At 41.5% G+C, this 27,725-nt stretch overlaps 2 protein-coding genes across 5 annotated transcripts in view; both read right to left on the bottom strand.

The window, feature by feature from the left end:
* Positions 1 to 4,741, bottom strand: part of SLC30A9 (solute carrier family 30 member 9) — a 104,956-nt gene extending 100,215 nt beyond the window's left edge. For 2 of the 3 annotated variants that reach the window (XM_025385143.1, XM_025385141.1), the window contains exon 1: positions 4,450 to 4,741. In XM_025385143.1, coding sequence (XP_025240928.1) covers positions 4,450 to 4,561 — 112 coding nt within the window. In that variant the 5' untranslated portion in view covers positions 4,562 to 4,741. The remainder of the gene's footprint in view (positions 1 to 4,449) is intronic. The other variant, XM_025385142.1, reaches the window with a different exon arrangement.
* A 4,072-nt stretch (positions 4,742 to 8,813) lies between these two features.
* On the bottom strand, positions 8,814 to 13,567 carry DCAF4L1 (DDB1 and CUL4 associated factor 4 like 1). Of its 2 annotated transcripts, XM_025386148.1 has the most exons (2): positions 13,448 to 13,500; positions 11,412 to 13,264 (listed from the first exon to the last, which is right to left on the bottom strand). In XM_025386148.1, the coding sequence occupies exons 1-2, from the start codon at positions 13,495 to 13,497 to the stop codon at positions 12,307 to 12,309; spliced, it is 1,008 nt and encodes a 335-aa protein (XP_025241933.1). In that variant the 5' UTR covers positions 13,498 to 13,500; the 3' UTR covers positions 11,412 to 12,306. The 2 variants fall into 2 exon arrangements, with proteins under 2 accessions (XP_025241932.1, XP_025241933.1); XM_025386147.1 differs by having other exon boundaries at positions 8,814 to 13,567.
* Positions 13,568 to 27,725: the final 14,158 nt, after the last annotated feature.

The raw sequence follows: 27,725 nt of genomic DNA, 5'->3' as shown, positions 1-27,725 counted from the left end.
CATGCCCAGCTAATTTTTGTATTTTCAGTAGAGACGAGCTTTTACCATATTGGCCATGCTGGTCTTTTATAACTGTCAATACTCTTAGTTATTTAAAGAGTTTGAGGAGGAGGAGGGACCTCTGCTGGGGATAAAAGTTAAATTCTTAGTCTACTTTCCTTATGACAATAAATACCAGCAGATTAGAGACAATAATAACAGAGTATGTTTGATTTCTATTTTCTATTTAAAAATTACACTTTTATTAATTTCAGTGTTCATCTAGTATACTTAAGCGTCTTCCCCTCTCAAATGTTTGCCAAATGAGGCCACCTGTAAATACATGAAAAAAAGAAATATGTGCTCTATCCTAACCCAAAGAACTTTTTATAAAAAAGGATATACTTACTACAGAAACTAAGTAACATTTTTATTCTTTAGAAGTATATGTCTACTGTAGATCATTTGTAAAACACAAATTAAAAAAATTTTAGACACGAAAACTCACTGTTGATATCACAGTATATATTTTTACTGTATTTTTCTACAGTTTTTACCTAATAACACAAGAGTACTTTCCATGTCACTATTCTTCTGAATTATAACTTCTTTTTTTTTTTTTTTTTTTGAGATGGAGTTTCGCTCTTGTCGCCCAGGCTGGAGTGCAGTGGCGCAATCTCAGCTCACTGCAACCTCCGCCTCCTGGGTTCAAGTGATTCTCCTGCCTCAGTCTCCCAAGTAGCTGGGATTACAGGTGCCCGCCACCACGCCCAGCTAATTTTTAAATTTTTGGTAGAGATGGGGTTTCACCACGTTGGCCAGGCTGGTCTCGAACTCCTGACCTCAGCTGATCCACCCACCTCGGCCTCCCAAAGTGCTGGGATTACAGGAGTGAGCCACCACACCCGGCCCTGAATTATAAGTTTTTAAAAAATGGTTGTAAATATCACCAGCCCATAATAAATGTATCATAATATATTTCAGTTTCCAACTCTCCATAACTATAAACTACCAATTTATTACTATAGTAAACTCTGCAAACATTTTAATATGTATCTGATTATTTCTTTAAAGTAAATCCTTTTGAGTAAAAACTATTAGGTCAGAGGGCATAAACCTTTTAAGTTTTCAATCAGTAGTTAAGAGAGTTCCTGTTTTCCCACACCCTCAATATGGGGTATCATCATTATGAAAAATTCGGCAGAAATGAGATAGGCAGTGAGAAGTAAAACCCTTTAAAGTTTCTGTTTTTTAGTAAGTATGGAACATTTTTGCATTTTTATTGACCACTTGAACAACTTTATGAACTTTGTATTCAATTCCTTTGTCCATTTTCCTACTGGAATGTATACTGGTTTGTAAAAATTCTTTATAACTTAAAGATACTAACTCTACACTATCTAATTGAGTAGTCACTGTTTACTGAGCACTTAAAATGTGGTTAGTCTGAACTGTGATGTGCTGTAAGTGTAAAACACTCACTGGGTTTTCAAATGTCCATCAATGACAGACTGGATTAAGAAAATGTGGCACATATACACCATGGAATACTATGCAGCCATAAGAAAGGATGAGTTCATATCCTTTGTAGGGACATGGATGAAGCTGGAAACCATCATTCTCAGCAAACTATCGCAAGAACAGAAAACCAAACACCGCAGGTTCTCACTCATAGGTGGGAACTGAACAATGAGAACACTTGGACACAGGAAGGGGAACATGACACACCGGGGCCTGCCGTGGGGTGGGAGGAGCGGGAAGGGATGGCACTGGGGGATATACCTAATGTAAATGACAAGTTGATGGGTGCAGCACAACATGGTGCATGTATACATATGTAACAAACCTGCATGTTGTGCACATGTACCCTAGAACTTAAAGTATAATAAAAAAAAAAAAAGCCAAGAAAAAAAGAATTAAAAAAAAAAAACAACCTCACTGGGTTTTAAAGACAGTACAAAAAGATGATGTAAAATACTTCAATAATTTTGATATTGATTACATGTTGAAATATTTTGAATATACTTGATAAAATAGTATTAAATTTTAATTTTATTATTAAAATATATTAATTTCATTATTTAAATTCTAGAATATATTAAAATTAATTAATCTTTAATTTTGTTTTTTTTTAAATATGGCTATCAAACAACTCAAAATTACAAACAGGGTTCTCATATTTCTTTTAGACAGTTTCTATTTTGCCTTTAAAGGCATTTCTCATTTTTAAGTATTCAAGCAATCCCTCAAGGTTTCCTCCTCTCTTTACGCTTTATAAGTTTTTCCCAGCCACAGGCATTTTAGAAGCATAAACTAAACCTTACTTCTAGACAAATAAAAACATCTGTTTTTAGATTTTCTTTCTCCAAAAGTTCTTCAAATAGTCTTCTCACATGCATCCAATTTAAATAGTACTCTTTTTCTAAATGATTTTTAAATTTTGCCATAATAATGGTTGCCCTTTTAAGAAATGCTTCATTATTGAAACTAAATTTTCACAAAGTTATTTTTAAAAACCTACTAAGCATTTTTAAGTGTGAAAAAAACATTTTAATTTTTTGTAGTAATAAACATTCCAAACAACTTTGCAAAGTCATTTTGACCACTAAGATAGGTAATAATTATCTATGTTTCACAGACAGATGAGACAAAGAACACATAATTTTCAACATGATTACAGCTACACAGAAGAGGGATTACAAATTACACTGTTTCTACTCCTTTTTGTCAACACTTAAAGGGCAGTTTAGACTAAATTTAACAGCCACTGTAATTTCAGTGTAAAATGCCAAAATTGGTTGGTCAATAGAAACAATTGTGCTAAAAACTTACTTGGGGATTCTGGAGATGATTCATTTTTCTTTTTCTTTTTTTTTTTTTTTGAGACAGGGTCTCACTCTGTCACCCAGGCTTGAGTGCACTGGCACACTCAAGGCTCACTGCAGCCTCAACTTCCTGGGCTCAAGCGATCCTCCCACCTCCGCCTCCGGAGTACAGGCTAGGATTACAGGCGTGTGTCACCAAACCAGGCTAATTTTCTGTAGAGAGGCGGTTTTGCCATGTTGCCCGGGCTGGTCTGAACTCCTGGGCTGAAGCGATCCACCCACCTCAGCGTGCTAAGGTTTACAATCCTCCTGAGGATTACAAGCATGAGCCACTGCACCCAGCCGACGATTCATTTTGTCCATAAGAGAACCTGGCAATATATTGCCAATATGGAAAAACTCAACAGTTACACTTTTCTATCACTACCAAAAAGCCCTGGGAATAGTGCTGTTAAAATTTATCCGTTTGAAATTTTAAGAGCCAGCTTTTACATTTGTTGCAAATAAAAGATATGAATATATTCTAATTTATATGCACAGCACAGTTATTATAGCTTATATTACATAAAATCTCGAATGACTGCAACTTCCACCTTCTTTCAGGAGGTCACAAACATGCTACGGGTTTTTTCAAACATGACATGTTTTTAGAGACAGGTCTCACTATATTGCCCAGGGTAGCCTAGAACTATTGGGCTCAAAAGATCTGCCTGCCTCAACCTCCCGAGTAGCTGGACTACAGGAGCGCACCACCATGCATGGCTTCAAACATGAATGTTTCGGTAAATACTCTCTGCATCCTAAGAATGGAGGGATTAGATTAAGGGTGGACTTAGTTCTGTCTTCTCCCTCAGAGTTCCTATCAGTTCTCAGTGTCAAGCAATGTGTCAAGCTACGGCAAAAACGAAGGTAAGCCTTATTAGAAGTTCAATGTTATTTTGGAAACTCTCAGACCATTTAAATTTCAGTCAGAAAAGAATGTTGAGAGAGATGAAAATTCTCTTCAACCACCTTTTTTTCTGGGTTACAATTGCAACTGACACCTTTTCACCAAAAAGACTGCTCAGCCGAGCTGAAGAGTTCCTTTGTTTTTCGGCTCCAAACTGGGTTCATTCAATGATCGTCGGATACTTTCGTACTTCTTCCGAAAGATCCGTATTGAGTAGCACTCCTCCTTCCTTTTAGAAAATTTAAGAAAATAAGTTGGGAGTATAAGAAAAAGAACAAGCCAAGAAAATCTTAACCTAGTGTTAAATGAAGGTGCGCTGGAAAGCTCCAAAGACCCCGGAACTTTGCGGAGTCCGCAATTTCCAACCGCGGAGGTGAGTCACCGCGGGACACCGCGATGCGCACGTAACATTTTGTTTGGTAAAAAGCAGTAGGCTTCAGAGGTGCAATCCGGCCCGCGAGATGCCCACAAGTTCCCGCGGGGGCCCTGCTAGGGCTGCAGGAGGCATCAGAGTCAGGGAGACCTGTCAGGACACCCGCGGGCTGCGCAGGGTGAACTGGAAAGGCGGAGGCCGGAAAGGAAGGTTCTGAGGTTGGCGAAAGGCAAGCGGGGGACCTGCCCCAGGCGAGGCGCCGAACCCATCCTGGCCCTCCAATTCGGCTTCTACGGAGCCAGCGGCCAGCGCGGGACACTCACCCTGGCGGTCGCTGGGGCCACGGGCCGCCGCCCTGCATCGCAGACGGAGCCGGCACAAGGAGGACCAGCTACATCTGTGGGCCGCGACGGCGGCGGCCAAACCCGGTAACATCCTGGCGGGGCACGGGCCCCTACTCGGACACCGCCTCCTGCCTCCGCGCCGCCACCGACACCGACTGACTCCATAGACTGGACATCAGCGAACACTGAAACCTTCGCCGCCACAGGCTGCCTCAGTGACCCGGAAACGGCGACGTCATTTAGCGACGCCTGCCGTGGAAGCAGCGGAAGTGACGTAACGCGTTGAACACCAATAAGGAGGCCTTCCCTCCCAGGGACCCAGACCCCCAAAGGGGGGAGGGCGTGGCCGCAGGGGAAGTTTGGTGTCCGCCGTCGTCTTTTGCACCTGTACTTTTGCACTTGCTTGGAAATCATCACGTAAACTGTTTACATCTTGGTCAGCCAGGAAAGCTGTCCTTTGGGAGTTCTGTCTACTTATTCCTTTTTTCTAGACTCGAAGCCAGGACCATGGTTTCGGAAATGGGAGGAAAGATGGGAAGGATGGACGCAGGTTTTCTGAGCCTCTCTACCTAGAGCCTGCCAGGATAAACTCAGGTTGGAGCCAACATGTCCAGTAATCTCCGAACCTCTGCTACGTACATCGTTCTCCTTGTTAACACCAGTGTGTATCCAGTATCATAAAGGCAAGTACACACTTCGGAATCAGTTACTTGCCCTACTAATCTGTGAACCTCGGATTTTTGCCTGTAATATGAGAGGTTTTATATGTTCATGACATGTTAGGGTAAACGGAGGTATGGAGACTTCGAAACAGTCTGGTCCCAGGAAGAAGGAAAGAAAGAAAGTATCCACGTTAACTGTTTCTCTCTGCCATGCTCATTCAGCTCTTAGCTCAAACTCAAGAGAGGCCTTCCTTGACCACCCTAGCTATGGTAGGCCTGGTCATTCTCTACCCCGCTGTCCTATATAATTTTCTTGAAAATGCTTATCACTCTGAGATTATGGGGTTTTTTTTTGTTTTGGGGGTTTTTTTGTCTATTTTGTGACCTAGAATAGAAAATAAGCATCATGATGCTGGAATCTTGTCTATTTTGTACATGGCTGTATAAAGAGGCTAAAACAATGCCTGGCAAAAATGAATTGAATGGAATGTATGGTGGTTTGTTTTGAAGTTAATCTGAGTCGCTTATCTATATTACTCCAAAATAACTATCTCAGGGGGAAATTTAGTATGTCCTTAATTTAAAAAAAATCAACAAGTCTTTTATACTAATTAAGTATAACCAAATGAGGAAAGTGAAGAAATTATCGTAAGAATGGTAAGCAAATTCAATTTCCTATGACAAACATAACTTAAAATATTCAGTGGACAAACATTATAAAAAGATGTCCCATAAATGTAGGCTCAGTATTACTAAAAAATCTGAATATTACTGGAAAGTTACTTTCCCTTTCTTGTAATAGATTTTAATAGAAATTCAACATTATGAAGTAAAAATACATAAAGGCTTACCTCTTATGGTAACTGTGTGCAGACATCTATTAACTTTTATGGATAATTATTTTTGAACAAAACTAATCTCATATTTTGCATTCTTAAAATGGCTCTGGTTTCAACTGTCATTTTAGGCAAGCCTGATCAGAACTTCTCAGGTTTTGTTTTTAATTTGTACGATAGGATTATTTTTATTTTGTTTACCTGTATGTTCTAATCATTTTTAGAAGAAAATATGTTCCTTTTGTGATATAAAACTTTAAAAAAAAATACATTTTGTGCAGAGTTCTTAGTTTCCGTAACGGCCCACCTGATGTGTAAAGTATAATGTTGGTGCACAGTAAAATTTCACCGTGTGTTAATTTTTTCCTGTCCTTCTTTTTCCTGGTATAGTTGAGGTGTAACTTGACTTAGACACTACTATTTGTTATAAACTACCAGTACCCTTGATTTGCCAAATAAGTTTGAAGAACAAAGTGTATCATTCCGTGTTACCTTGTTTAACCCTCGCATTGCTGTGTCACATAATAAAGCCTCAACAGACTTGGATTAAAATAACTCTGCAGTTGTCGTGGTATTTATACCTACATATCATGATATACTTATCCTTTTGGAAAGTCTTTGAAACTTCCCCAAGTGCTAAAACTTAAGATAATGTCAGTTTTAGAGTTCCTCAGGGGAATTTCCTTTGACCCTAAATCCCATCCTTACCGAAAGACTTTGCTTTTATGCTCCATTTGAGACACATTCAGCGTTGCCTATACAAAACAGGTAAGATTCTAGTATCATAGGGCTGATTTTCTATTGGAAGAGGCAGCAAATTTATAAATGAACATATTGATAATTTAAAACAGTAATAGCAACGGTAGTAATATTAATCATTTACTAATTGCCAGGCCCTCTATGTACACTGTCTGATTCATAATACTTTAAATAAGTTATAGGTAGATGGAGAAACCAAGGCACAAAGATCTTGCTCTTAAGCACCACTCTTTCTAAGTCAGTGGGTACTTGCCTTTGGAAGAAAATGTGAGGTCTTCTCAAAAGACTCGAATGAAAATGTGGTGTTTCTATTTTTTTTTTTTTCTGGGATGTACGTTAAAAGAGAATTTCCCCAGTTATTTTTTACATCATTTCATGTGATCAACGTGGTGTAAAATTGTCTGAGTTTCATGAGGATTCATGATATAAATAGATGCCTAAATATAGGGAACTTTATTAAGTCAGGTAGAAATAGAAGTAGGAGAGGAGTGAAGTGTCATTTGATTATTACCATACACCATGATTCCTGCAAGGTTTTCCATTAACTCTGAAGAAGTTCCAGCATCTTTCAGAAATTTGCTTGTGCAATTGAGCTGACTACTATTCCTTGGTTTCATCCTGTCTATAGCTTTGGGAAAATAATTCTGATCTTGAGATAAACTTGGCTGGTTATCTGGAAAACTGACTTAGATAATCCATTAAAAATAAAGTAAGTGGCTCTATCATGAGGCTTACCAAGAACACAAATTTAATTTTGAACACACACATATTTGTTGTCATCACGTTTTGGGGATTTTTTTCTTTGCCTCTAGGAGTGGGGAAGGAGGGAGCTTGCCCACCTGAACACTTCAATAAGAAATTGGCCCAGTCTGGCCAACATGGCAAAACTTTTTCTCTACTAAAAATACAAAAATCAACTGAGCGTAGTGGCGCACACCTATAATCCCAGCTACTCAAGAGGCTGAGGCACAAGAATCACTTGAACCCAGAAGGCGGGCGTTGCAGTGAGCTGAGATTATACCACTGCACTCCAAGGTGGGCGACAAAGTGAGACTCTGTATCGAAAAACAAAAAAAAGCAAGAAAGAAAATGGCTTATAGCCAGGTGCTGGTGGCTCATGCCTGTAATGCCAGCACTTTGGGAGGCCAAGGCAAGAGGCCAGAAGTTTAAGACCAGCCTGGGCAACACGATGAGATCCCATCTGTACCAAACAAAAAACAAAACAAAACAAAACAAAGCAAAACAAAAAAGGAAACAGAAGTGGCTTATACATGGGTAAAAAGAATTATCTGGTCAAACTCCCCCTCTCCTATACAATAGTCAGAAGCAGTAAGTGTCTGCACAGACACATTTGGCCTGTAAATGCAAAAATGCAAAAGAAATGAAACATGCAATTGATATGGTTTCTGACCAGGTTGCTAATCCTCATCTCCATTTTTCAGAGAGGTGAAAGGTTTTTCCACAGTTCACTTAGCAAGAATGTCATAGAAGATGGAATCAGACTCAGGTCCTCTAACTCCAAATCAATTTACGTGGCTGAGTGAGCACTGTAGAGGAGAGAAGAAAGGAGTGGCTTGTTCTTACAGGTTTTCCCTCTGACATTATCCTATGAAATTACTTGTGGGATTTTTTTAATCACAATTATCTTGTCAAATAGCCATTTAGTATTCCACTACCATTAAACTTAGGTTCACTCTTTGCCACTTTCATCCAAGAAAAGGAGAATGATTTCTCCAATGATAACTATATTCCTGGATCGTAGCTCTCTTATTCAACACTTCTTAGCTTCTCCAATAAAAGTTCCTGCAATTTACCTGGTGTGGTGGAGAAAAAATTACATATACACACATGCACACACACCTTTTCCTCAGAAGGTAGTAAACAAGATTCAGATTACAGCTGGAATAATTGAGTTATTAAATACTCCTGGAAACAAGAGACTGACTGTTTGATAACCTTTATCCTTGAGAGGAATTAAGCTAAGACAGAGCGTGGAGATGTAATACTTTTAGAGAGGGTAGCATTTGTGAAGAGTCAATTCTTTCCCCAAAGCCACAGGGGGAGGCAGCAAGACAAAATCTTACTAGGTTTTTTAAAATTTAACTTTTTATTGAAGTATAATACACAGAAGAAAACACATAAAGGCACAGCTGTAAGAATTATCACTAGTGAACAAAAACTGTGTAGCCAGTACCCCACTATACAGCAGATGCACCTGACAGCAGTAACAACCATACTCTGACAATGACCCTGTGATCTAAAATGAGTGTGTGCTCAGAATCCCAAATTAAGGAATCAGGAGTGACTAATCCTGAGTTTCACTCCTTATCTATGCAGGACATCTGAACCCCCAGCGCATCCCTTACAACACAGGCAATACAGGGGATCAAGGTCCTTTGCTTTGGGTTAAATGGAGGTTGCTAGGTGGAGTGTGCTAAATGACAATGCTATATAAACTGCATGCTTTTTACAAACAGTAGTGGTTCTTCCATTCAGCCTACTACCACTGGACCATCCCTATATATAAGTTCCCCCAATAAACCCAAGTCTTGTTCGTTGTCTACACGTGTCTTCTTTGGCCTCTCGGACACAGTGCCATTCCTATTGGAGTCACCAGGGGTCTGGCATGACACCAGCATTGCTAGCTTCCTAGAATCCTCTTCTGGTCACTACTCTCCTACCCTGCAAGTATACCATTAATCCTGCTTCTAAGAACATAGATTAATTTTGTCTGTTTAGGGACTTTATGTGCATTAATTGTACAATATGTGCTCTTTGGTGTTTGGCATCTTTATTTCAACATTATGTTTGTGGGATTTGTCCATACTGCTATGTTCATTCTTACTACTGCAAAAAGGATTCCATTGTGTTAATATCCCACAATTTATCCATTCTACTATTAATGAACATTTGGGTAGTTTCCAGTTGGGGCTATTAACAAATTATGGTGGACACAGGTATGCATTTCTGATGAATATATTCCTAGGACTGAAATTACTGGGTCATAGAGTATGCAAACTCCTAGCTTTAGCAATTACCAACTTTTCCAAGTGCTTGTACCAGTATACACTCTCAATAGTATATGAAAGTTCTATTTGCTCACAACTGCACCAACATTTGCTTCTCTTTTTTTAACTCCCAGTGTCACTCCACCTGATCTATTTTATTTTAACCATTATAGTGAAAGTGGTGTGGCACTGTGATTTTAATTTGCATTTCCTTGACAATAAATGAAGTTGGATGCCTTTTCAAATGTATATTAGCCATTTGGATCTCCTCTTTTTCTCCTATTCAAGACTATTGCCCACCTTTCTTTTAGGTGTCTGTGCTTTTCGTACTGATTTCTTTCTTTTGTTTTTTTGCATTTGTTTTCTTTGCAAATGAGGATAAACAGTTTATCAAGTTATGTAGTCATTTTTTGTCAATTGCCAAAGAAATGACATATCACTATCAGACATATGTATGTGTGTGTATATATATATACCTGCAGCTAGTTCTTACTGAATGATTACAATGTCTTTTTTTCATTTTTTTTATTTTGAATGCTTATAATGTAAAAGGGACAACGTATATATCCTTTAACCCTGTATCTACTTTATCATTTAGTTTTATTGTCTAAGACATTTTACACTGAAGAAACAACAAGTAAAGCTTACACAATTTCTCATGTCACATATCAAGTTAGTATCAAAAACTGACTGAAAGGATTCCAAAAATCTGTGCCTAACCACACTCCCCATATCTTCTGTATTGATCTACTCATCTTCTATCAATATGTAATTACATTATTAACCTCATCTAGGTCATATAAAGCACATCTATCCCATCTACTTTAATTCTATGTATTGAAGTCACCAAATTTGTAATACCAGCCGTGACATGACCACAGATCTACAGAATACTTTGTATCTCCAATTGGAGGTTTAGTAAATGTCTAAAACTCAGCATCATTCCCTTCACCTAAAGTTTTTTTCTCCTTATCCTCCCTAGGTTAGTAAACGACACCATCATCTACCAGTTCTAAAGTTAACAAAAAAACCCGTCATCCTCAGAGCTTGCAGTGAGCCGAGATCGCACCACTGCACTCCAGCCTGGGCGACAGAGCGATACTCCATCTCCAAAAAAAAAAATTGCTGCCATCCTTTATTCTTTCACTTTCTAGTTTACTCTCATCAGCAAGTCTTACCAATAATACTACCTTCGAATGATCTTCCAATGCAATCATTTCTGATCATTTCTACTTCTCACATGCAGGTCCAAGGCATCACTGTCCCTTGCCTGACTAACTACAATAGTGTCCTAATTGCTTTCTTATTTTTATTTTTTGAAGAATAACATATATACAGTAAACTATAAAAATGTGAAGCATATAGCTATATGAATTATGTACTTATCAAGTGTCAAGATAAAGAAAACTCAGCATTCCTAAAGCTTCCCCATGTCACTTCTCAAGCATCCTAAAAATAAAAAGAAAAAAAAAATCCTTTCTTTCTACAGAGGTATCTACTATTCTACCGTTAATCACCATAGACAAGTTTTTACTGCTTTTGAACTTCAGAATTGAACCATACAGTTTGTACTCATTTCTACCTAATTTCAATCACCATGTTGAGATTGGTCCATACTGTTTCACATAGCAAGTGTGCCTTATTTTCTATTATTATGCAGTATCCAATTGTATGATTATAGCACAAGTTTTAGCATTCTGGAAATTCAGATAATTTCCAGGCTTTGGCTATTAAGAAGTAGCAACTAACATTATTACATGTTTTTTTCTTCCTTGCTTGGTAGAAAAACAGGCTCTTTAACATTTTTAATAAACCTCTCACAAACTGCTGCTCCTAGATTACAAAAAGTCAAAGCCAATTCCTTGAATCTGAACTTCAAGTCACCATAATAGAAACCGGAGCTGCTGCACCTTACATTCTGAAAGGTACCTCAACAAAAGCACATTAAAGACTGTTTAAAACTTCTCGTATTTAAGAAGATCCCTCTTTCCTTCCAATGCCTATGGATAATAATAAAAGGAGAATCTTAAGGGATCTGCTATTGAGTTTGAGAAATTTAATGATTCCAAACTGCAGTCTTAAATATTTCTGTAGAGACTCCGAGAAATTACCTCTCCCTTGTCTCCACTCCCACTGGCTTCCTCAAGCACAGATGCCTGGGACCCTGTGTGACTAGTCAGTCTTACTAGTACCATCATTATGCTTCTCTAAAGGGCTACTAGTGAAAGAAGCTGCTTTAATTTATTTTAGTTTTTGCCAATCTTCAGTCCTTAGAAAAGTCTTACAAAAAAAAAAAAAAAAGGGTGGGGGACATGGTTAACTGTTCTAAGGCATTCAACAAGAGGAAATAGGTATCTTTTATGAAAAGGACTTTCAGGTTAAGTCCAGTTTAACTGAAATAACTTTACGGAAAAGTCTCCACATAAAACTCTTAACACCTTACCCCTGGCAGCCGGATAGATGGGATCTATATATATCACGTCTCTTAAACTGCTCTCACAGAAACGGTAGTAAGATACTCTTAACTTCCTTAAGTCAAATCCACATTCGGCCGCGCTGCAACCTGCAGAATTAGCTGAAGGGGAAACAATAAAGGTCCTGCCGGACAGCCATGAGCAGCCCTGGTGCTGCTCCCCGGATGCCCCCGAGCCGAGAAGCGAAGGCCACGCTGGGAATGTCGTCCTCGGAGGCAGAATACGGGGAAGGGATGGTTCTGAGCAGGTGGGCATCATGGAGGCTCCAGATTCTCGTGTAGCAGTCCTGGCCCACTGCCACCACGATTCCCTCTTCCTCGTGCACATGCAGGGGCAGATAGGCGGACTCATTCACGTGACCTTCGTACTGCCTTATACATTTAGTGGCCCTCAGATCCCATAGCTTGATCTTTCCAGTCATGTCTGACGCCATCAGGCAGTGCTCTTCTTGGAGGATTTGCACAGAGGTCACTGCAGAGTCATGGAACAGGCGAGTGGCCCTCCACCCCTTGCCTCGATTTCTACAGCGCAGATCAATGGCAAAGATCTCCCCGGAGCGACAGCCATTAAACAGCAAAGGGGCCGTACTAGCAAATTGCTGGGCCAAGACATCACTGCTGGCACCAAACGACTGCTGGTGTCCCGTCGCCACGTTGGTCAACAGGACCTGCTGAGACAAGCCTGCACTAAAGCAGTGATATGCCCGGGTGTTGAGGGACCAGGCACAGGACCAGGCCTCAGGGATCTGGAAACTGCAGAGCATGCCAGGCTGGTTTACTCTTGTGTGAACACTTAAGAATCGCGACGCTGGGAGCAGCACCGCACAGCTTGGAGCATCCGTAATTCCCTCGAAGCACAGCAGAATGTGAGAGTCCAACTGGTTCAGCGAGGCCCAGCACAGGGACTTCACCTTCCGGTTGGGGACGTAGAGGTTTCTGAGCACGTACACGTGGAATGAAGGGATCTTCAGAGTTCGCAGGCTGATAATGCCGTACTTGGAGCCTTCGACTTCGACCTGGTTCACTACGAAGAGCTGGTCGCTGTTGGTACTCGCCAGAATGAAGTTAAATCGGTCGGTCGCCAAAGAGGAGGGATCCAAGCTCCGAATCTGGACCTTTTTTCTCTCCATGCAGCTCACACGCAGCTCGTTGGCCAAACGGGAGTAACTGGTGACGTTGAGGAAACCTAGCTGGCTTTTTCGGAGCATAGAAGATGCATTAAATCCCATTCTGGCTACCTTTTTCTGCTTGGCCTCCTCCTCGAGGAGTCGCAGCCTTTCAGCCTCCATTTCCTCCTGCGGACTGTTGCTCGTGACAGGAAATTCTTCAGGATGTTATTTTCCGTGACAGGAAGTTCCGTACGGGCGCGAACGGAAGTGTTGCTAATTTTTATCTCTGTATTCTGGGAGCAAGTCCTTTGTTGCAGATGTGTATTACAAGTCTCTTTTCCTACTCTGTGGGTTGTCCTATTCTCTCAGTGGCGTCTTGACGAAAGTTCTTGATGTTAAATTTTTTCCTTTCTCTTTTTGAGACAGGATCTTGCTCTTTCACCCAGGCTGGAGTCCAGTGGCCCGACCACGACTCACTGCAGCCTGGAACTCCTGGGCTCAAGTGATTCTCCTACTTCTGCCCTACGTAGCTGGGACTATGGGCTCAAGACACCACGCCCGGCTAATTTTTTTGTAAAGATGGGGTCTCCCTGCGTTGCCGATGCTGGTCTGGAACTCGAGCTCGAGCAGCGTGTCCGCCTCAGCCTCCCAAAGTGCTGGAATTACAAGCATGAGCCCACGGCGCCTTGCCTGTATTTCTTAATTTTTTATTTTTTATTTTGAGATGGAGTCTCGCTGTGTCACCCAGGCTGGAGTACAGTGGCGCGATCTCGGCTCACTGCAAGTTCCGCCTCTCGCGTTTCACGCCATTCTCCTGCCTCAGCCTCCCAAGTGGCTGGGACTACAGGTGCCTGCCACCATGCCTGGTTAATGTGTGTGTATTTTTAGTAGAGATAGGGTTTCACCATGTAGGTAGGATGGTCTCAATCTCCTGACCTCGTGATTCGCCCGCCTCAGCCTCCTAAAGTGCTGGGATTACAGGCTGAGCCACCGCGCCCGGCCGCCTGTATTTTTAAAATCCAGTTAGAGACCAGACTGGGCGGCGTGGTGAAACTTTGTCTCTGAAAAAGTACAAAAATTAGACCGGGCGCAGTGGTTCACGCCTGTAATCTCAGCACTTTGGGAGGCCGAGGCAGGTGGATCACGAGGTCAGGAGATCAAGACCATCCTGGCTAACACGGTGAAATCCCGTCTCCACTAAAAATACAAAAAATTAGGGGGGACTGGTGGCGGGCGCCTGTAGTCCCAGCTACTCGGGAGGCTGAGGCAGGAGAATGGCGTGAACCCGGGAGGCGGAGCTTGCAGTGAGCCGAGATTGCACCACTGCATTCCAGCCTGGGCAACAGAGCGAGACTCTGTCTCAAAAAATAAATAAATAAATAATTATACAAAAATTAGCGGGGCATGGTGCACACCTGTAGACCCAGCTACTCAGGAGACGGGAGGGAAAATCACCCGAGCCCAGAAGGTTGAGGCTGCAGTGATCACCCCACTGCACTCCAGCGAAGCCAGGAGACAGAATAAGACCCTGTCTCAAAAAGAAAGAAAAATAAGTAAATAAACTATGAATTTGTCCAAACTGTCAATTTGTTTCATTAATGGTATCTTTCGTGTTCTGTTCAGGACATTTGTACCTATTACATGATACTAGTAAAGTTTTCGGGTGTCTTCCAAGAGGAGACTGATCGCTCCAGTCCCCATCTGGATGTTTCCTCTGCCACAAAGCTTGCTGACTGCCCCTAGGCTCTGAATTTCCAGGAATTTTGGAGGATTGGGGAGAGTTGGTAGGGACTACAGAGAAATCCGGTGATATCTGGACTATGGATCCTGTCGGAATCTACAGGCCCCAGAGCTGGGATCTCAGAGAGCACATGAGATTGAGGCCAACACACTTGCCATGGAATAACATGAGACAAGGGATTTCTATGTATCAGAAGAATGTGTTTCACCACTGCCAAATGGGAATCAGCTGACAGATGCAGGAAGTCTTGCAAAGGGCTATCAAAGCATAGAGGACTGCTTGATATTGAGTTATCAGTGGAGCTGTTGGGAACCCCATGCATTCTCACTAACAATGACCTACAGAAAGCACATAGCAACGTGGCGGCAGTCAGACATTTAAGGCATTGCCTGTTTTCCTTCTTAAGCTTCCTGATCCCACCATTGGAAGAGCAGACACATGGAAAAGAGGGTTGCGTGTAAAGAGAATTGGAACTACAGGTCTAGTCTGCTCTGGAAGGCACGGAAGAAGTTTTTGAAATAAATATGAGACTAATATTTTAAATGAGTAGGACCTAATCTCAATACCTAGAATGAAAGTTTTAATAACTAAGGAGGCTGATACTTAGAAGCAATGAAATCTGACAAAATACCAAGTGTAGAAATGATGACTTTCATGCTTATGCCTCTTGAGGTGAGATTCTCAATCATACTGATTACACGTCTTTGTCTATCCTAGTATACTATGGACATTTTTAGACAGGGATTGTTTCTTATCCATTTTTCTATCCTTACTGTCTAGTGTATAATATAGTACATGGGACTTAGGATATAGGTAAGTGAATGAAGGAATGAAAATTATAAGAACTACATAATGTTTAATTCTCCTTTATTTCATAGGCCTCTTCACTGAGAGGAATAAGGGGTTAAGGTTATTTCTGCAAAATCTGTCCAACTTCTGCTCTACAGAGGGAGCTTTCAATCTATTTCCACTTCTTTTTTTCAATTTTTATTTTTATTTTTATTTTTTTTTTGAGACGGAGTCTCGGTCTGTCGCCCAGGCTGAAGTGCAGTGGCGCAATCTCGGCTCACTGCAAGCTCCGCCTCCCGGGTTCACGCCATTCTCCTGCCTCAGCCTCCCGAGGAGCTGGGACTACAGGCGCCCGCCACCACGCCCGGATAATTTTTTCTATTTTTAGTAGAGACGGGGTTTCACCATGGTCTCGATCTCCTGACCTTGTGATCCACCCGTCTCGGCCTCCCAAAGTGCTGGGATTGCAGGCGTGAGCCACCGCGCCCGGCCCTTTTTTTCAATTTTTAATGTATGTGGATACATAGTAGGAGTATGTATGGGGTACATGAGATTTTTTTGTTGTTGTTGTTTTTTTGTTTTTTTGTTTTTTGAGACGGAGTCTCGCTCTGCCGCCCAGGCTGGAGTGCAGTGGCCGGATCTCAGCTCACTGCAAGCTCCGCCTCCCGGGTTCACGCCATTCTCCTGCCTCAGCCTCCCGAGTAGCTGGGACTACAGGCGCCCACCACCGCACCCGGCTAGTTTTTTGTATTTTTTAGTAGAGACGGGGTTTCACCGTGTTAGCCAGGATGGTCTCGATCTCCTGACCTCGTGATCCGCCCGCCTCGGCCTCCCAAAGTGCTGGGATTACAGGCTTGAGCCAGCGCGCCCGGCCACATGAGATGTTTTGATACAGGTATGTAATGTGAAATAAGCACATTAGGGTAAATGGGGTATCCATCCCCTTAACCATTTATCCTTTGAGTTACAAACAATCCAATTGCACTCTTTATTTTAAAATATACAATTAAGTTACTATTGACTATAATCACCTGGTTGTGCTATCAAATAGTAGGTCCTATTCGTCTTTTTTGTTTTGTTTTGTTTTGTTTGAGTCTTGCTCTGTTGCTCAGGCTGGAGTGCAGTGGCGTGATCTCGGCTCACTGCAACCTCTGCTTCCTGGGTTCAAGCGATTCTTCTGCCTCAGCCTCCTGAATAGCTGGGACTACAGGCTCCCACTACCACGCCCGGCTAATTTTTGTATTTTTAATAGACACAGGGTTTCACCATATTGGCCAAACTGGTCTCAAACTTCTGACCTTGTGATCCACCTGCCTCGGCCTCCCAAAGTGCTTGGATTATAGGGGTGAGCCACCATGCCTGGCCAGTCCTATTCATTATTTAACTATATATATATATATATATATATATATATATATATTTTACTCATTTACCATCCTCACCTTCCCCTTCTTTTTCTGATCAACTAACTTTCCTTCCTTCTCAATAAACATATAAATCAACCTTCTAGAAAAATTAAGTCTTTCTCCTTAAATGTTACATGACTTTTTATCTACTGTCTTAAAAAATTATTTCAGCCTTTAGGATTCTTTCCTTCTCTTTAAGGAATTTACATACTCCATTCCCACCATGCCATTCCATTTCCTTCATCCACCTTCCCATTTCTCCACAGAAGAAATTGGAAACGTTCCCCACAACTCTCACAACTCTGCCCCCCAGGTCCCATACTCATCCTGCCCAACCACATCATGTGACCTTTGCAGCAGTGGTTCTCATCCTGGGACAACTGTTGGCAATATCTGGAGACATTTTTAGCTGTCACAACTGGATACTATTGGCATCGAGTGGGTTGAGGCTGGAGATGCTGCTAAACATCCTACAACACACAGGGCGGCCTCTCCCGACAAAGAATTATACCCCAAAAAACATCAATAGTGCCACTATTGAGAAACCTTGCTTCTCTCAGAGTTAAAATTCAGAACTGTATATAAAAGGCAAGGCTTACCAGCTTCCACCGTGTGTGTGTACGTTTTAATTTCCTAAATCTTCACGCATGCCACATGCCTCTTAATACTGATCATTTTTCCCATCCCCCACCTCTGTTCATGTCTGAAGCCACTTCCTCACTTTAGCATCACTGTTGTGAGTCACAGAGAGGAGAACAAGGGGCAACATTCCTCATCTTTTTACTCCAATATCTATACAAGAGGGATAGGGAGGTAAAAAGATAAACAGAGATAGATTCTTACTCTATTCTATTCTGAGCCTTTTGCAAAGTCTTCTTCCAAATGCTTCAGATAGGCTTCACTGCAGCTTATTTGTTCTTACCAATTTCACTATAATTTTTCCCAATATCTCCAACATTCCTTTTCTTGTCTTTGAGAAGCTTGCTGGAAATAACTTTTGCCTGACATTAATCTAAACATATTATATTTCTGTGACAGTTTACACTAATTATTGCTCTTTCTAAAAATACCCAGGCCTTTACTTTTTAGCCAATTTTTTTTTTGTTTGTTTCCAAAACAGAAGGTGAATTGGGTCAATTCAGGTATTAATTTTAGCTATGCCATATCAACTTCTGGACACAAGCAGCTAAAGGGAAACTGGAATGGGAAGAAAATTCTACTCCTGCCCTGTTTCCTGGTTAGGAAGGAGCAGACTTTAGAGAAAGAAGGTCAAGCATGGTTTGTAACAGGCTGAAAACATGCCCTTGAAAGCTGAGGCCTCAAGTGTGTCTGTGAAATGGTAAACAAACCTGGTAATGGTAAACAAGCCATGGCTTTGGCTTATTTGCAATAAGGAACAAATCAATTGAAGTATTTCATATTCCTCTTCAGAAGCGAACCATAAAGAGCCATGAGACTTCCCAAACGATTGGGATAAATGGGAGAATAATAAATAGAACGAAACAAACAGAAGGAAATAAAAAATAAGGAGCAAAATGCTTTTTAAAAAGCTAAAAACATTTTAGAAAGTGTGAGAATAATAATTACTAAACCCACGTCTGTAACAAATGAATTGCAATGAAAGGCCAGAGTACAAATAAGAATTATTCATTAACTTGCACTATAGCATCTGCTACTTGTTATTTCAGCAAATGAATTGTGCAGTAATGACACTGAATTCTAAACTTGAATATCTAATGATCGAGCAGTCATTCCTGCTTTCTACTTGCAAGGAAAAAAAAGGAACTAAGAGAAAGGAAGAAAAAATAAAAGTTTTTTTTAAAAAAAGGTAAACTGATGCCAAGACTGGTCATATAATTCAATATACCATTCGAACTAGGCAGCAGGCTTCCCACTGACCCAGCTGCTGAGTATAGAGATTTTTATGGTAAGAGGTGAGCTCTAACATGGCAGCCCAATATTTTACACCCTTGCTGTGTTTTCTGATAATGGACTCACACTCTTATTCCTTTTCCATAAATAAAGCATTCTGTTGTCTGTTCATCCCACTCTCCAGCCAAGGAGTACCACTTCATAATGGAAACCATTCTCCAGGCAGTGGGTTTCAGCTATTAATTACTGGAATGTCAAATGAGAAAATATGTGATTGGTTAAGCTTAGAAACAAGGTCAGGAATGAAGAATAATAAATTTGAAAGCAGACATATTTAACAATTGCTATGGGAAACGGATTCTGGATTGCACATAAAGTTTTACAATAACTTCAGGTCTCCTGAGCTAGATTTTTTTTTTTTTTTTTAATGATAGCACTCAGTGCCAGTGAAGAACATTTATATTTTATGACTGCACAGCATATTTTGAACATAATTCCAATATCTGGGGAATGTCCTACCTTGTGAGCCTACCTCCCCAAAGTAGAAGGCTTGCTCTCCTGGGCTCCTTTGGAGCAAGGGCCCACACATGTGACAAACCACCAACCAACCATCAGAACATCTATGAGAGGCTACAGTATGAAATAAAATAATGGGAAAAGTAAGGCATCTCATGGGACATATTTTCTGCAAGGGAAGAGGCGTAAGGCAAAATATAACCAGTGGAGGTGGTAAGGACACAAGTCCAGGGGAGTGTCCCAGTAATAGTGGTGACTGTTCCCAATGGAAACTGCATTATGCCTGGTTAGATAGCTTCCAAGCTTGATTCTCTATTCCCTCCAGACTTTTAAATAGCTAATATCGTTTTTATAAAATTCCTCTTCTGTTTAACTAGGGTAAGTTTTGTTTCAAGCATTCAATGTGTATTTATTGAGTGCCTACTATGTTCCAGGAACTGGTTTTTAGCAATGAACAAAACAGAAAATGATTCTTGTCCTAATGAAGCTTACATCTGGTGGGGACACAAATGAGAACCAAAATAAACAAATGTGTGATAATGCTATGTGCATTATGATAGGCACTATAAGGCAGTAAGTACTACAGAGAAAAATTAAGCAAGAAAAAAGAAATGTCAGTGTGGAAGTGGGTGTAGTATATTTAAATAGGGAGGTGAGGAGAGGACTCACCAAGGTGACATTTGAATAAAGATCTGAAGGAGGTAAAGGAATGAGTCAAATTGATATCTAGGACAACATTCTAGGTAGAAGGAGTACTTTTGTACTTGGCAAATTCAAAAAAGAGCAAAAAGCCAGTCTGGCTGGAACACAGCAAATGAGGGAATAAGTAGTAGGAGATGAGGAACAAGAAGTGTCATCAAAAGGCGTTTGTCAGTCACTGCAAGCGCTCTAAGAGTAGAAGCCACAGAAGGGTTTTGTGCAAAGGAGACATATTCTGGTGTATGATTTAACAGAATTATTGTGGTTGCTGTATCAAGAACAAATTGGGGAGAGGCAGGCAAAAGCAGAAGAGAAAAGTGAGGAAGCTACTGGAATAATCAAGGTAAGACATGGAGGTTGTTTAGTTCACAGTGATAATTGAGCTGGGTGAAGAGAGAATCTGATTGTGGATATATGTTAGTTTTTTTGTTTGTTTTTTGTTTTTGTTTTTTTGAGATGGGGTCTCACGACGTTGCCCAACCTGGTCTTGAACTCCTGGGTTCCAGCAGTCCTCTTTCCTTAGCCTCCTAAGTAACTGGGATTACATGTGTGCACCACGGTGCCTGGGTATTTCTGAATATATTTTGAAGGTATAACTGACACAATTTGTTCATGGATTGTTTGGGGGACATTCTAATGACCTAATGCACCTGACAACTAGAATTAGCATATATGATTTAATGTGGTTTCTAAGAATCAAAAGCCAGAAATATGTACTAAAACATCATTAGTGGTTCTATAAACCCCCGACATTGATATATTGATATAGAGCTTTAGAGTCAACACTATCTGATGCATGTAATAAAATATATCATCATTACCATGCCAAACTCATTTTTTAAAGTATTTATTTTCAGCACTATGTGCAAGACATAGTAATCTAGTAATATCACCAATCATTTTAAATAGCACTAGAGTTTACAAAGCACTTCAACATCTGTCCTTGAACGCAGCCAGATTCTGTAACTCACAAAGTGCTACATTACAATTATACTCTGAAGTAGGATTCCACCATCACCTAAGTTTCACTTTCTTAGTTATAAAATACTTTCTACATATGTTTCTTGAACACTAAGCCCATATACTATGGACTAAGTAGGCCCCCACAAATTCCTATTTTGAAGCCCTAACCTCTAGTATGTCTGTATTTGGAGACAGGGCTTTTAGGAGGTAATTAAGTTTAAATGAAGTCATAATGACACTGTATTAGTCCATTTTCTTTTTTTTTTTTTTGAGACGGAGTCTCGCTGTGTCTCCCAGACTGGAGTGCAGTGGCGTGATCTTGGCTCACTGCAAGCTCCACCTCTAGGGTTCACGCCATTCTCCTGCCTCAGCCTCCCAAGTAGCTGGGACTACAAGCGCCCGCCACCACGCCTGGCTAATTTTTTGTATTTTTAGTAGAGACAGAGTTTCACCATGTTAGCCAGGATGGTCTCGATCTCCTGACCTCGTGATCCACCTGCCTCAGCCTCCCAAAGTGCTGGGATTACAGGTGTGAGCCACCACATCCGGCCTAGTCCATTTTCATGCTGTTGATAAACACGTACCCAAGACTGGGTAACTTATATAGATAAATGAGTTTAATGGACTTACAGTTCCATGTGGCTGGGGAGGCCTCAGTATCATTGCAAAAGGCAAGTAGTAGCAAGTCACGCAAAGAGAGTGCCTGTGCAGGGAAACTCCCGTTTTTCAAAACCATCAGATCTTGTGAGACTTATCACAAGAACAGCACAGGAAAGAGCCGCCCCCATGATTCACATATCTCCCACTGGGTTCCTCCCACAACACATGGGAATTACAGGAGCTACAAGATTAGATTTGGGTCGGGACACCGAGCCAAACCATGTCATTCTGCCCAGGTCCCTCCCAAATCTCATGTCTTCACACTTCAGAATGAATCATGCCTTTCCAGCAGTATCCCCAAAGTCTTAACTCATTACACCATTAACTCAAAAGTCCACAGTCCAACATCTCATCTGAGACAAGGCAAGTCCCTTCTGTCTATGAGCCTGTAAAACCAAAACCAAGTTAGTTACTTCCTAGATACAATGGGGGTACAGGCATCAGGTAAATACAGCTGTTCCAAATGGGGAAATTAGCCAAAACAAAGGGGCTACAGGCCCCACACAAATCCAAAATCCAGCAGGGCAGTCAAATCTTAAAGTTCCAAAATGATCTCCTTTGACTTCATGCCTTGCACACGGGTCACAATGATGCAACAGGTGGTTTCCCACGGTTTTGGGCAGCTCTGCCCCTGTAGCTTTGCAGGTTATAGCCTCCTTCCTGGCTGCTTTCACGGGCTGTTGTTAAATGTCTGCAGCTTTTCCAGGTGCAGGGTACAAGCTGTCGGTGGACCTACTATTCTGGGGTCTGGAAGATGGTGGCCCTCTTCTCACAGCTCCACTAGGCAGTGCCCCAGTAGGGACTCTGTGTGGGCTCCAACCCCATATTTCCCTTCCACACTGCCCTAGCAGAGGTTCCGTATGAGGGGTCCACCCCCGCAGCACACTTCTGCCTGGGCATCCAGGTGTTTCCACACATCTTCTGAAATCTAGGGAGAGGTTCTCAAACCCCCATTCCTGACTTCTCTGCACTCGCAGGCTGAATACAACGTGGATGCTGCCAAGGCTTTGGGCTTGCACCATCTGAAGCCAAGGTCCAAGATCTGTGTTGGCTCAGCCACGGCTGGAGCAGTCGGGACACAGGGCACCACGTCCCCAGGCTACACACAGCAGGAGGACCCTGGGCCTGGCCCACAAAACCACTTTTTCCTGCTAGGCCTGTGATGGGAGGGGCTACCACAAAGGTCTCTGACATGCCCTGGAGACATTTTCCCCATTGTCTTGGTGATTAACATTCGGTTCCTCATTATTTATGCAAATTTCTGCAGCCAGCTTGAATTTCTCCTCAGAAAATGAGATTTTCTTTTCTATTGCATTGTCAGGCTGCAAATTTTCCAAAGTTTTATGCTCTGTTTTCCTTTTGAAACAGAATGCCTTTAACAGCACCCAACTCACCTCTTGAATGCTTTGGTGCTTAGAAATTTCTTCCACAAGATACCCTAAATCATGTCTCTCAAGTTCAAAGTTCCACAAATCTCTAGGGCAGGGGCAAAATGCTGCCAGTCTCTTTGCTAAAACATAACAAGAATCCCCTTTGCTCCAGTTCCCAACAAGTTCCTCATCTCCACCTGAGACTACCTCAGCCTGGATTTCATTGTCCATAGCATTAACAGCATTTTGGTCCAAGCCACTGAATTCCAAACTTTCCCACATTTTCCTGTCTTCTGAGCCCTCCAAACTGTTCCAACATCTGCCTGTTACCCAGTTCCAAAGTCTCTTCCACATTTTTGGGTATATTTTCAGCAACACCCCACTCTACTGGTACCAATTTACCGTATTAGTCTGTTTTCATGCAGCTGATAAAGACATACGTGAGAGTGGATAATTTATACAGGAAAAAGGGTTTAACAGACTTACAGTTACACATGGCTGGGGAGGCTTCACTCATGGCAAAAGGCGAGGAGGAGCAAGTCACGCCTTACATCGATGGCAGCAGACAAAGAGAGAGCTTGTACAGGCAAGCTCCCATTCTTTAAAACCATCAGCTCTAGTGAGACTTATTCGCTATCACAAGACCAGCACAGGAAAGAGCCGCCCCTATGATTCAAATATCTCCCACTAGGTTCCCCCCATAACACGTGGGAATTATGGGAGCTCAAAATGAGATGTGGGTGGGGATGCATACCCATATTAGGCACCCTAATCCAATAGGACTAGTGGCCTTTTAAGAGGAAGACAGAGAGATATCTATTTATCTCTGCATACACACACACTGAGGAAAGGCCATGTGAGCACATGGTGAGATGATAACTCCCAACAAACCAAGGGAAGAGGCCTCAGAATGAAACCCATCTTGCTGGCACCTTGAAGTTGGACTTCCTAGGTTCCAGAACTCTGGGAAAATACATTTCAGTTGTTAAACCATCCAGTCTGTGGCATTTTGTTATGGCAGCCCATGATGACTAATACACCACATTATAGAAGGAAAAGGTGGTCTTGATATTGACCAATTACATATACACACAAAATTCCAAGAATGTTCATTCACAATTTCATCCTCAGGCCATATGATCAAAACCCATACAAGGTCCACAAATCTACAAGCCAATGAGCCTAGAATCACTGTTTTGATCTCTTCAACTTATCCCTAAGTTCCATTCACAGCCACGGGGTGTTTGTCCTAGACTCTGGGGGAGCAATGTGAAGTGACACTATGGTTACCAGAGAATCTCCAACAATCCCCTTCATACCCTCAATACTTGTACTGTCCAGTATATTAGCCACTAGCCATATGTACCTATGGAATATGTACATAAATATTTGATATATAGCTAGTCTAATATGATATGCTATAAGAGTACCATACCAGATTTCAAAGACTTAGTATGAAAAAATGTGAAATGTTAACTTTTATGTTAATTACTGCTGAAATAATATTGTTGATACATTGTGTTTAATAAAATATATTATAAAAATTAACTTCACCTTTTTACCGTTTTAATGTGGCTAATAGAAAATTTAAAATTACATATACGGCTCACATTAGTACCTTGCTTTATATTTCTATTGGACAGTGCTAATTCTCTCTCACACACACACACACGCACACACACACACACGCACGCACACACACACTCTCTCTCTCTCTCTCAATTCTTTTGATATACAGTACTCACTCCTTCATTGAAGTCCCTGCTCCAGCTCTTCTTGAGTCTTGTCTCCAAAGGATGTTGTCAATATTTCTCTACTCAAACTGGTTCTGCTGTTCATAGCAGTCAGGTTTCAGAACATGAGTGTGCATGAGGCAGAGGGGAAAAGTTCTCATGGGGGTCTGCCCCCCATGTAAATATCTGATGCAATTAGATATATTTTTCCTCATCACACTGATGCTTTTTCTACTTTACTACCTTAGGCAATATTAAAAACCCATCCTTTATTTATTTATATTTTTAAATTGAGACAGGGTCTCACTCTGTCAACCAAGCTGAGTGCAGTGGTGCAATCACAGCTCAGTGCAGCCTTGACCTCCCAGGCTCAAGCAATCTTCCCACTTCAGCCTCCCCCAGTAGCTGGGACTATAGGCACATGCCACCATGCCCGACTAATTCTTTATTTTATTTTTGTGGAGAACAGGGTCTTGCTATGTTGCTCAGGCAGGTCTCAAACTCCTGGACTCAAGCACTTCTCCCACCTCAGACTCCCAAAGTGCTGGGATTATAGTTGTGAGAGAGTGTTCCTGGCCAAAAACACACCCTTCTATTAAGATAGCCTTGAGAGATTCAACATTCTAGAAAATGGGAGTGGCAGAGGAGAGAACCTTCCACCACACAAAATTATTTTGATTCAATATTACTCTCCCAGTTTCACAAGAGGAAGCAGATGTTCAGAGTGGTTAAATTTGTTACCCAAGGTCACAGAGCTGTATGTAATTAATACTGACGTCTGGTATCTGATCTTTATTCATTCCTGTTACCATTATATCACAATATCATGTATCTCCAAAATTTAAATTTTGACATTTCAAAATTTTAGACCATCTGGGAGGGAATAAGATGGGGGGTGGTCATCATTACAAATATCAATTACCAGAAAGTATCTGAAGAATAGTTATTTTCTAACCCTTTGGAATATAAATATGTGGGAAAGTATGTTAACTACTCAATTTATTCAATAAAGCAATTCACAGAATTATTCTAATCATAGATTCTATTAGTCCTTTCTCATGTTACTAATAAGGACATACCCAAGACTGATAATTTATAAAGAAAAGAGGTTTAATTGACTCACAGTTCAGCATGGCTGTGGAGGTCTCAGGAAACTTACAATCATGTCAGAAGGGGAAGCAAATACACCCTTCTTCACACTGAGGCAGCAAGGAGAAGTGCAGAGTGAAGGGGAGGAAAGCCCCTTATAAAACTATCAAATCTCGTGAGAACAGCATGGAGGTCAATTACCTTCTACCAGATCCCTCCATGATACATGGGATTATGAGAGCTACAATTCAAGATGAGATTTGGGTGGGGAAACAGCCAAACCATATCATTCCAACCGTGGCCCCTCCCAAATTTCATGTCTTCACATTTCAAAACACAATCATGTCTTCCCAACAGTCCCCCAAAGTCTTAACTCATTCCAGCATTAATTCAAAAGACCAAGTCCTAAGTCTCATCTGAGACAAGGCAAGTCCCTTCCACCTACAAGCCTCTAAAATCAAAAGCAAGTTAGTTATATCCTAGATACAATGGAGGTACAGGCACTGGGTAAATATAACCATTCCAAATGGGAGAAATTGGTTAAAACAAAGGGACTACAGGCCCCATGCAAGTCTGAAATCCAGTAGGGCAGTCACTAAACCTTAAAGTTCCAAAATGATCTCCTTTGACTTCATGCCTCACATTCGGGTCATGCTGATGCAAGAAGTGGGCTCCCACAGCCTTGGGCAGCTCTGCCCCTGTGGCTTTGCAGGGTACAGCCCCCTCCTGGCTGCTTTCATGAGCTGGTGTTGAGTGTCTGTGGCTTTTCCAGGAGCACAGTGCAAGCTGTTGATGGATCTACCACTCTGGGGTCTGGAGGACAGTGGCCTTCTTCTCAGAGCAACATGAGGCAGTGTCCCAGTGGGTACTCTGTGTGGGGGCACCAACCACACATTTTCCTTCCACACTGCCCTTGCAGAGGTTGTGCATGAGGGTTCCACCCCTGCAGCAAACTTCTGCCTGGACATCCAGGCATTTCCATACATCCTCTGAAATCTAGGTGGAGGTTCCCAAATCTCAATTCTTCTGCGCACCCACAGACTCAACACCACATGGAAGCTGCCAAGACTTGTGGCCTGCACACTCTGAAGCCATGGCCTGAGCTGTACCTAGGCCCCTTTTAGCCACAGCTGGCACACAGAGCACCAAGTCCCAAGACTGCACAAAGCAACGAGATCCTGGGCCTAGCCCACGAAACCATTTTTAACTCCTAGGCCTCTGGGCCTGTGATGGGAGGGACTGCCAGAAGACCTCTGACATGCTCTGGAGACATTTTCCCCATTGTTTTAGCAATTAACCTTTGGCTCCTCTTTATGCAAATTTCTGCAGCCAGCTTGAATTTCTCCTCAGAAAATGGGTTCTTTTCTATCACATCATCAGGCTGCAAATTTTCCAAACTTTTATGCTCTGCTTCTCTGCTTTTAAACTTAAGTTCCAATTTCAAACCATATCTCTGTGAATATATAAAACTCAATGTTTTTAACAGCACCCCAGTCACATCTTAAACACTTTGCTGCTTAATAATTTCTTCCGCTGGATACCCTAAATCATCTCTCTCAAGTTCAAAGTT

Source organism: Theropithecus gelada, chromosome 5, assembly GCF_003255815.1.
Source record: "Theropithecus gelada isolate Dixy chromosome 5, Tgel_1.0, whole genome shotgun sequence".
Taxonomy (NCBI): domain Eukaryota; kingdom Metazoa; phylum Chordata; class Mammalia; order Primates; family Cercopithecidae; genus Theropithecus; species Theropithecus gelada.
This window is presented reverse-complemented; position numbering and strand designations above follow the sequence as displayed.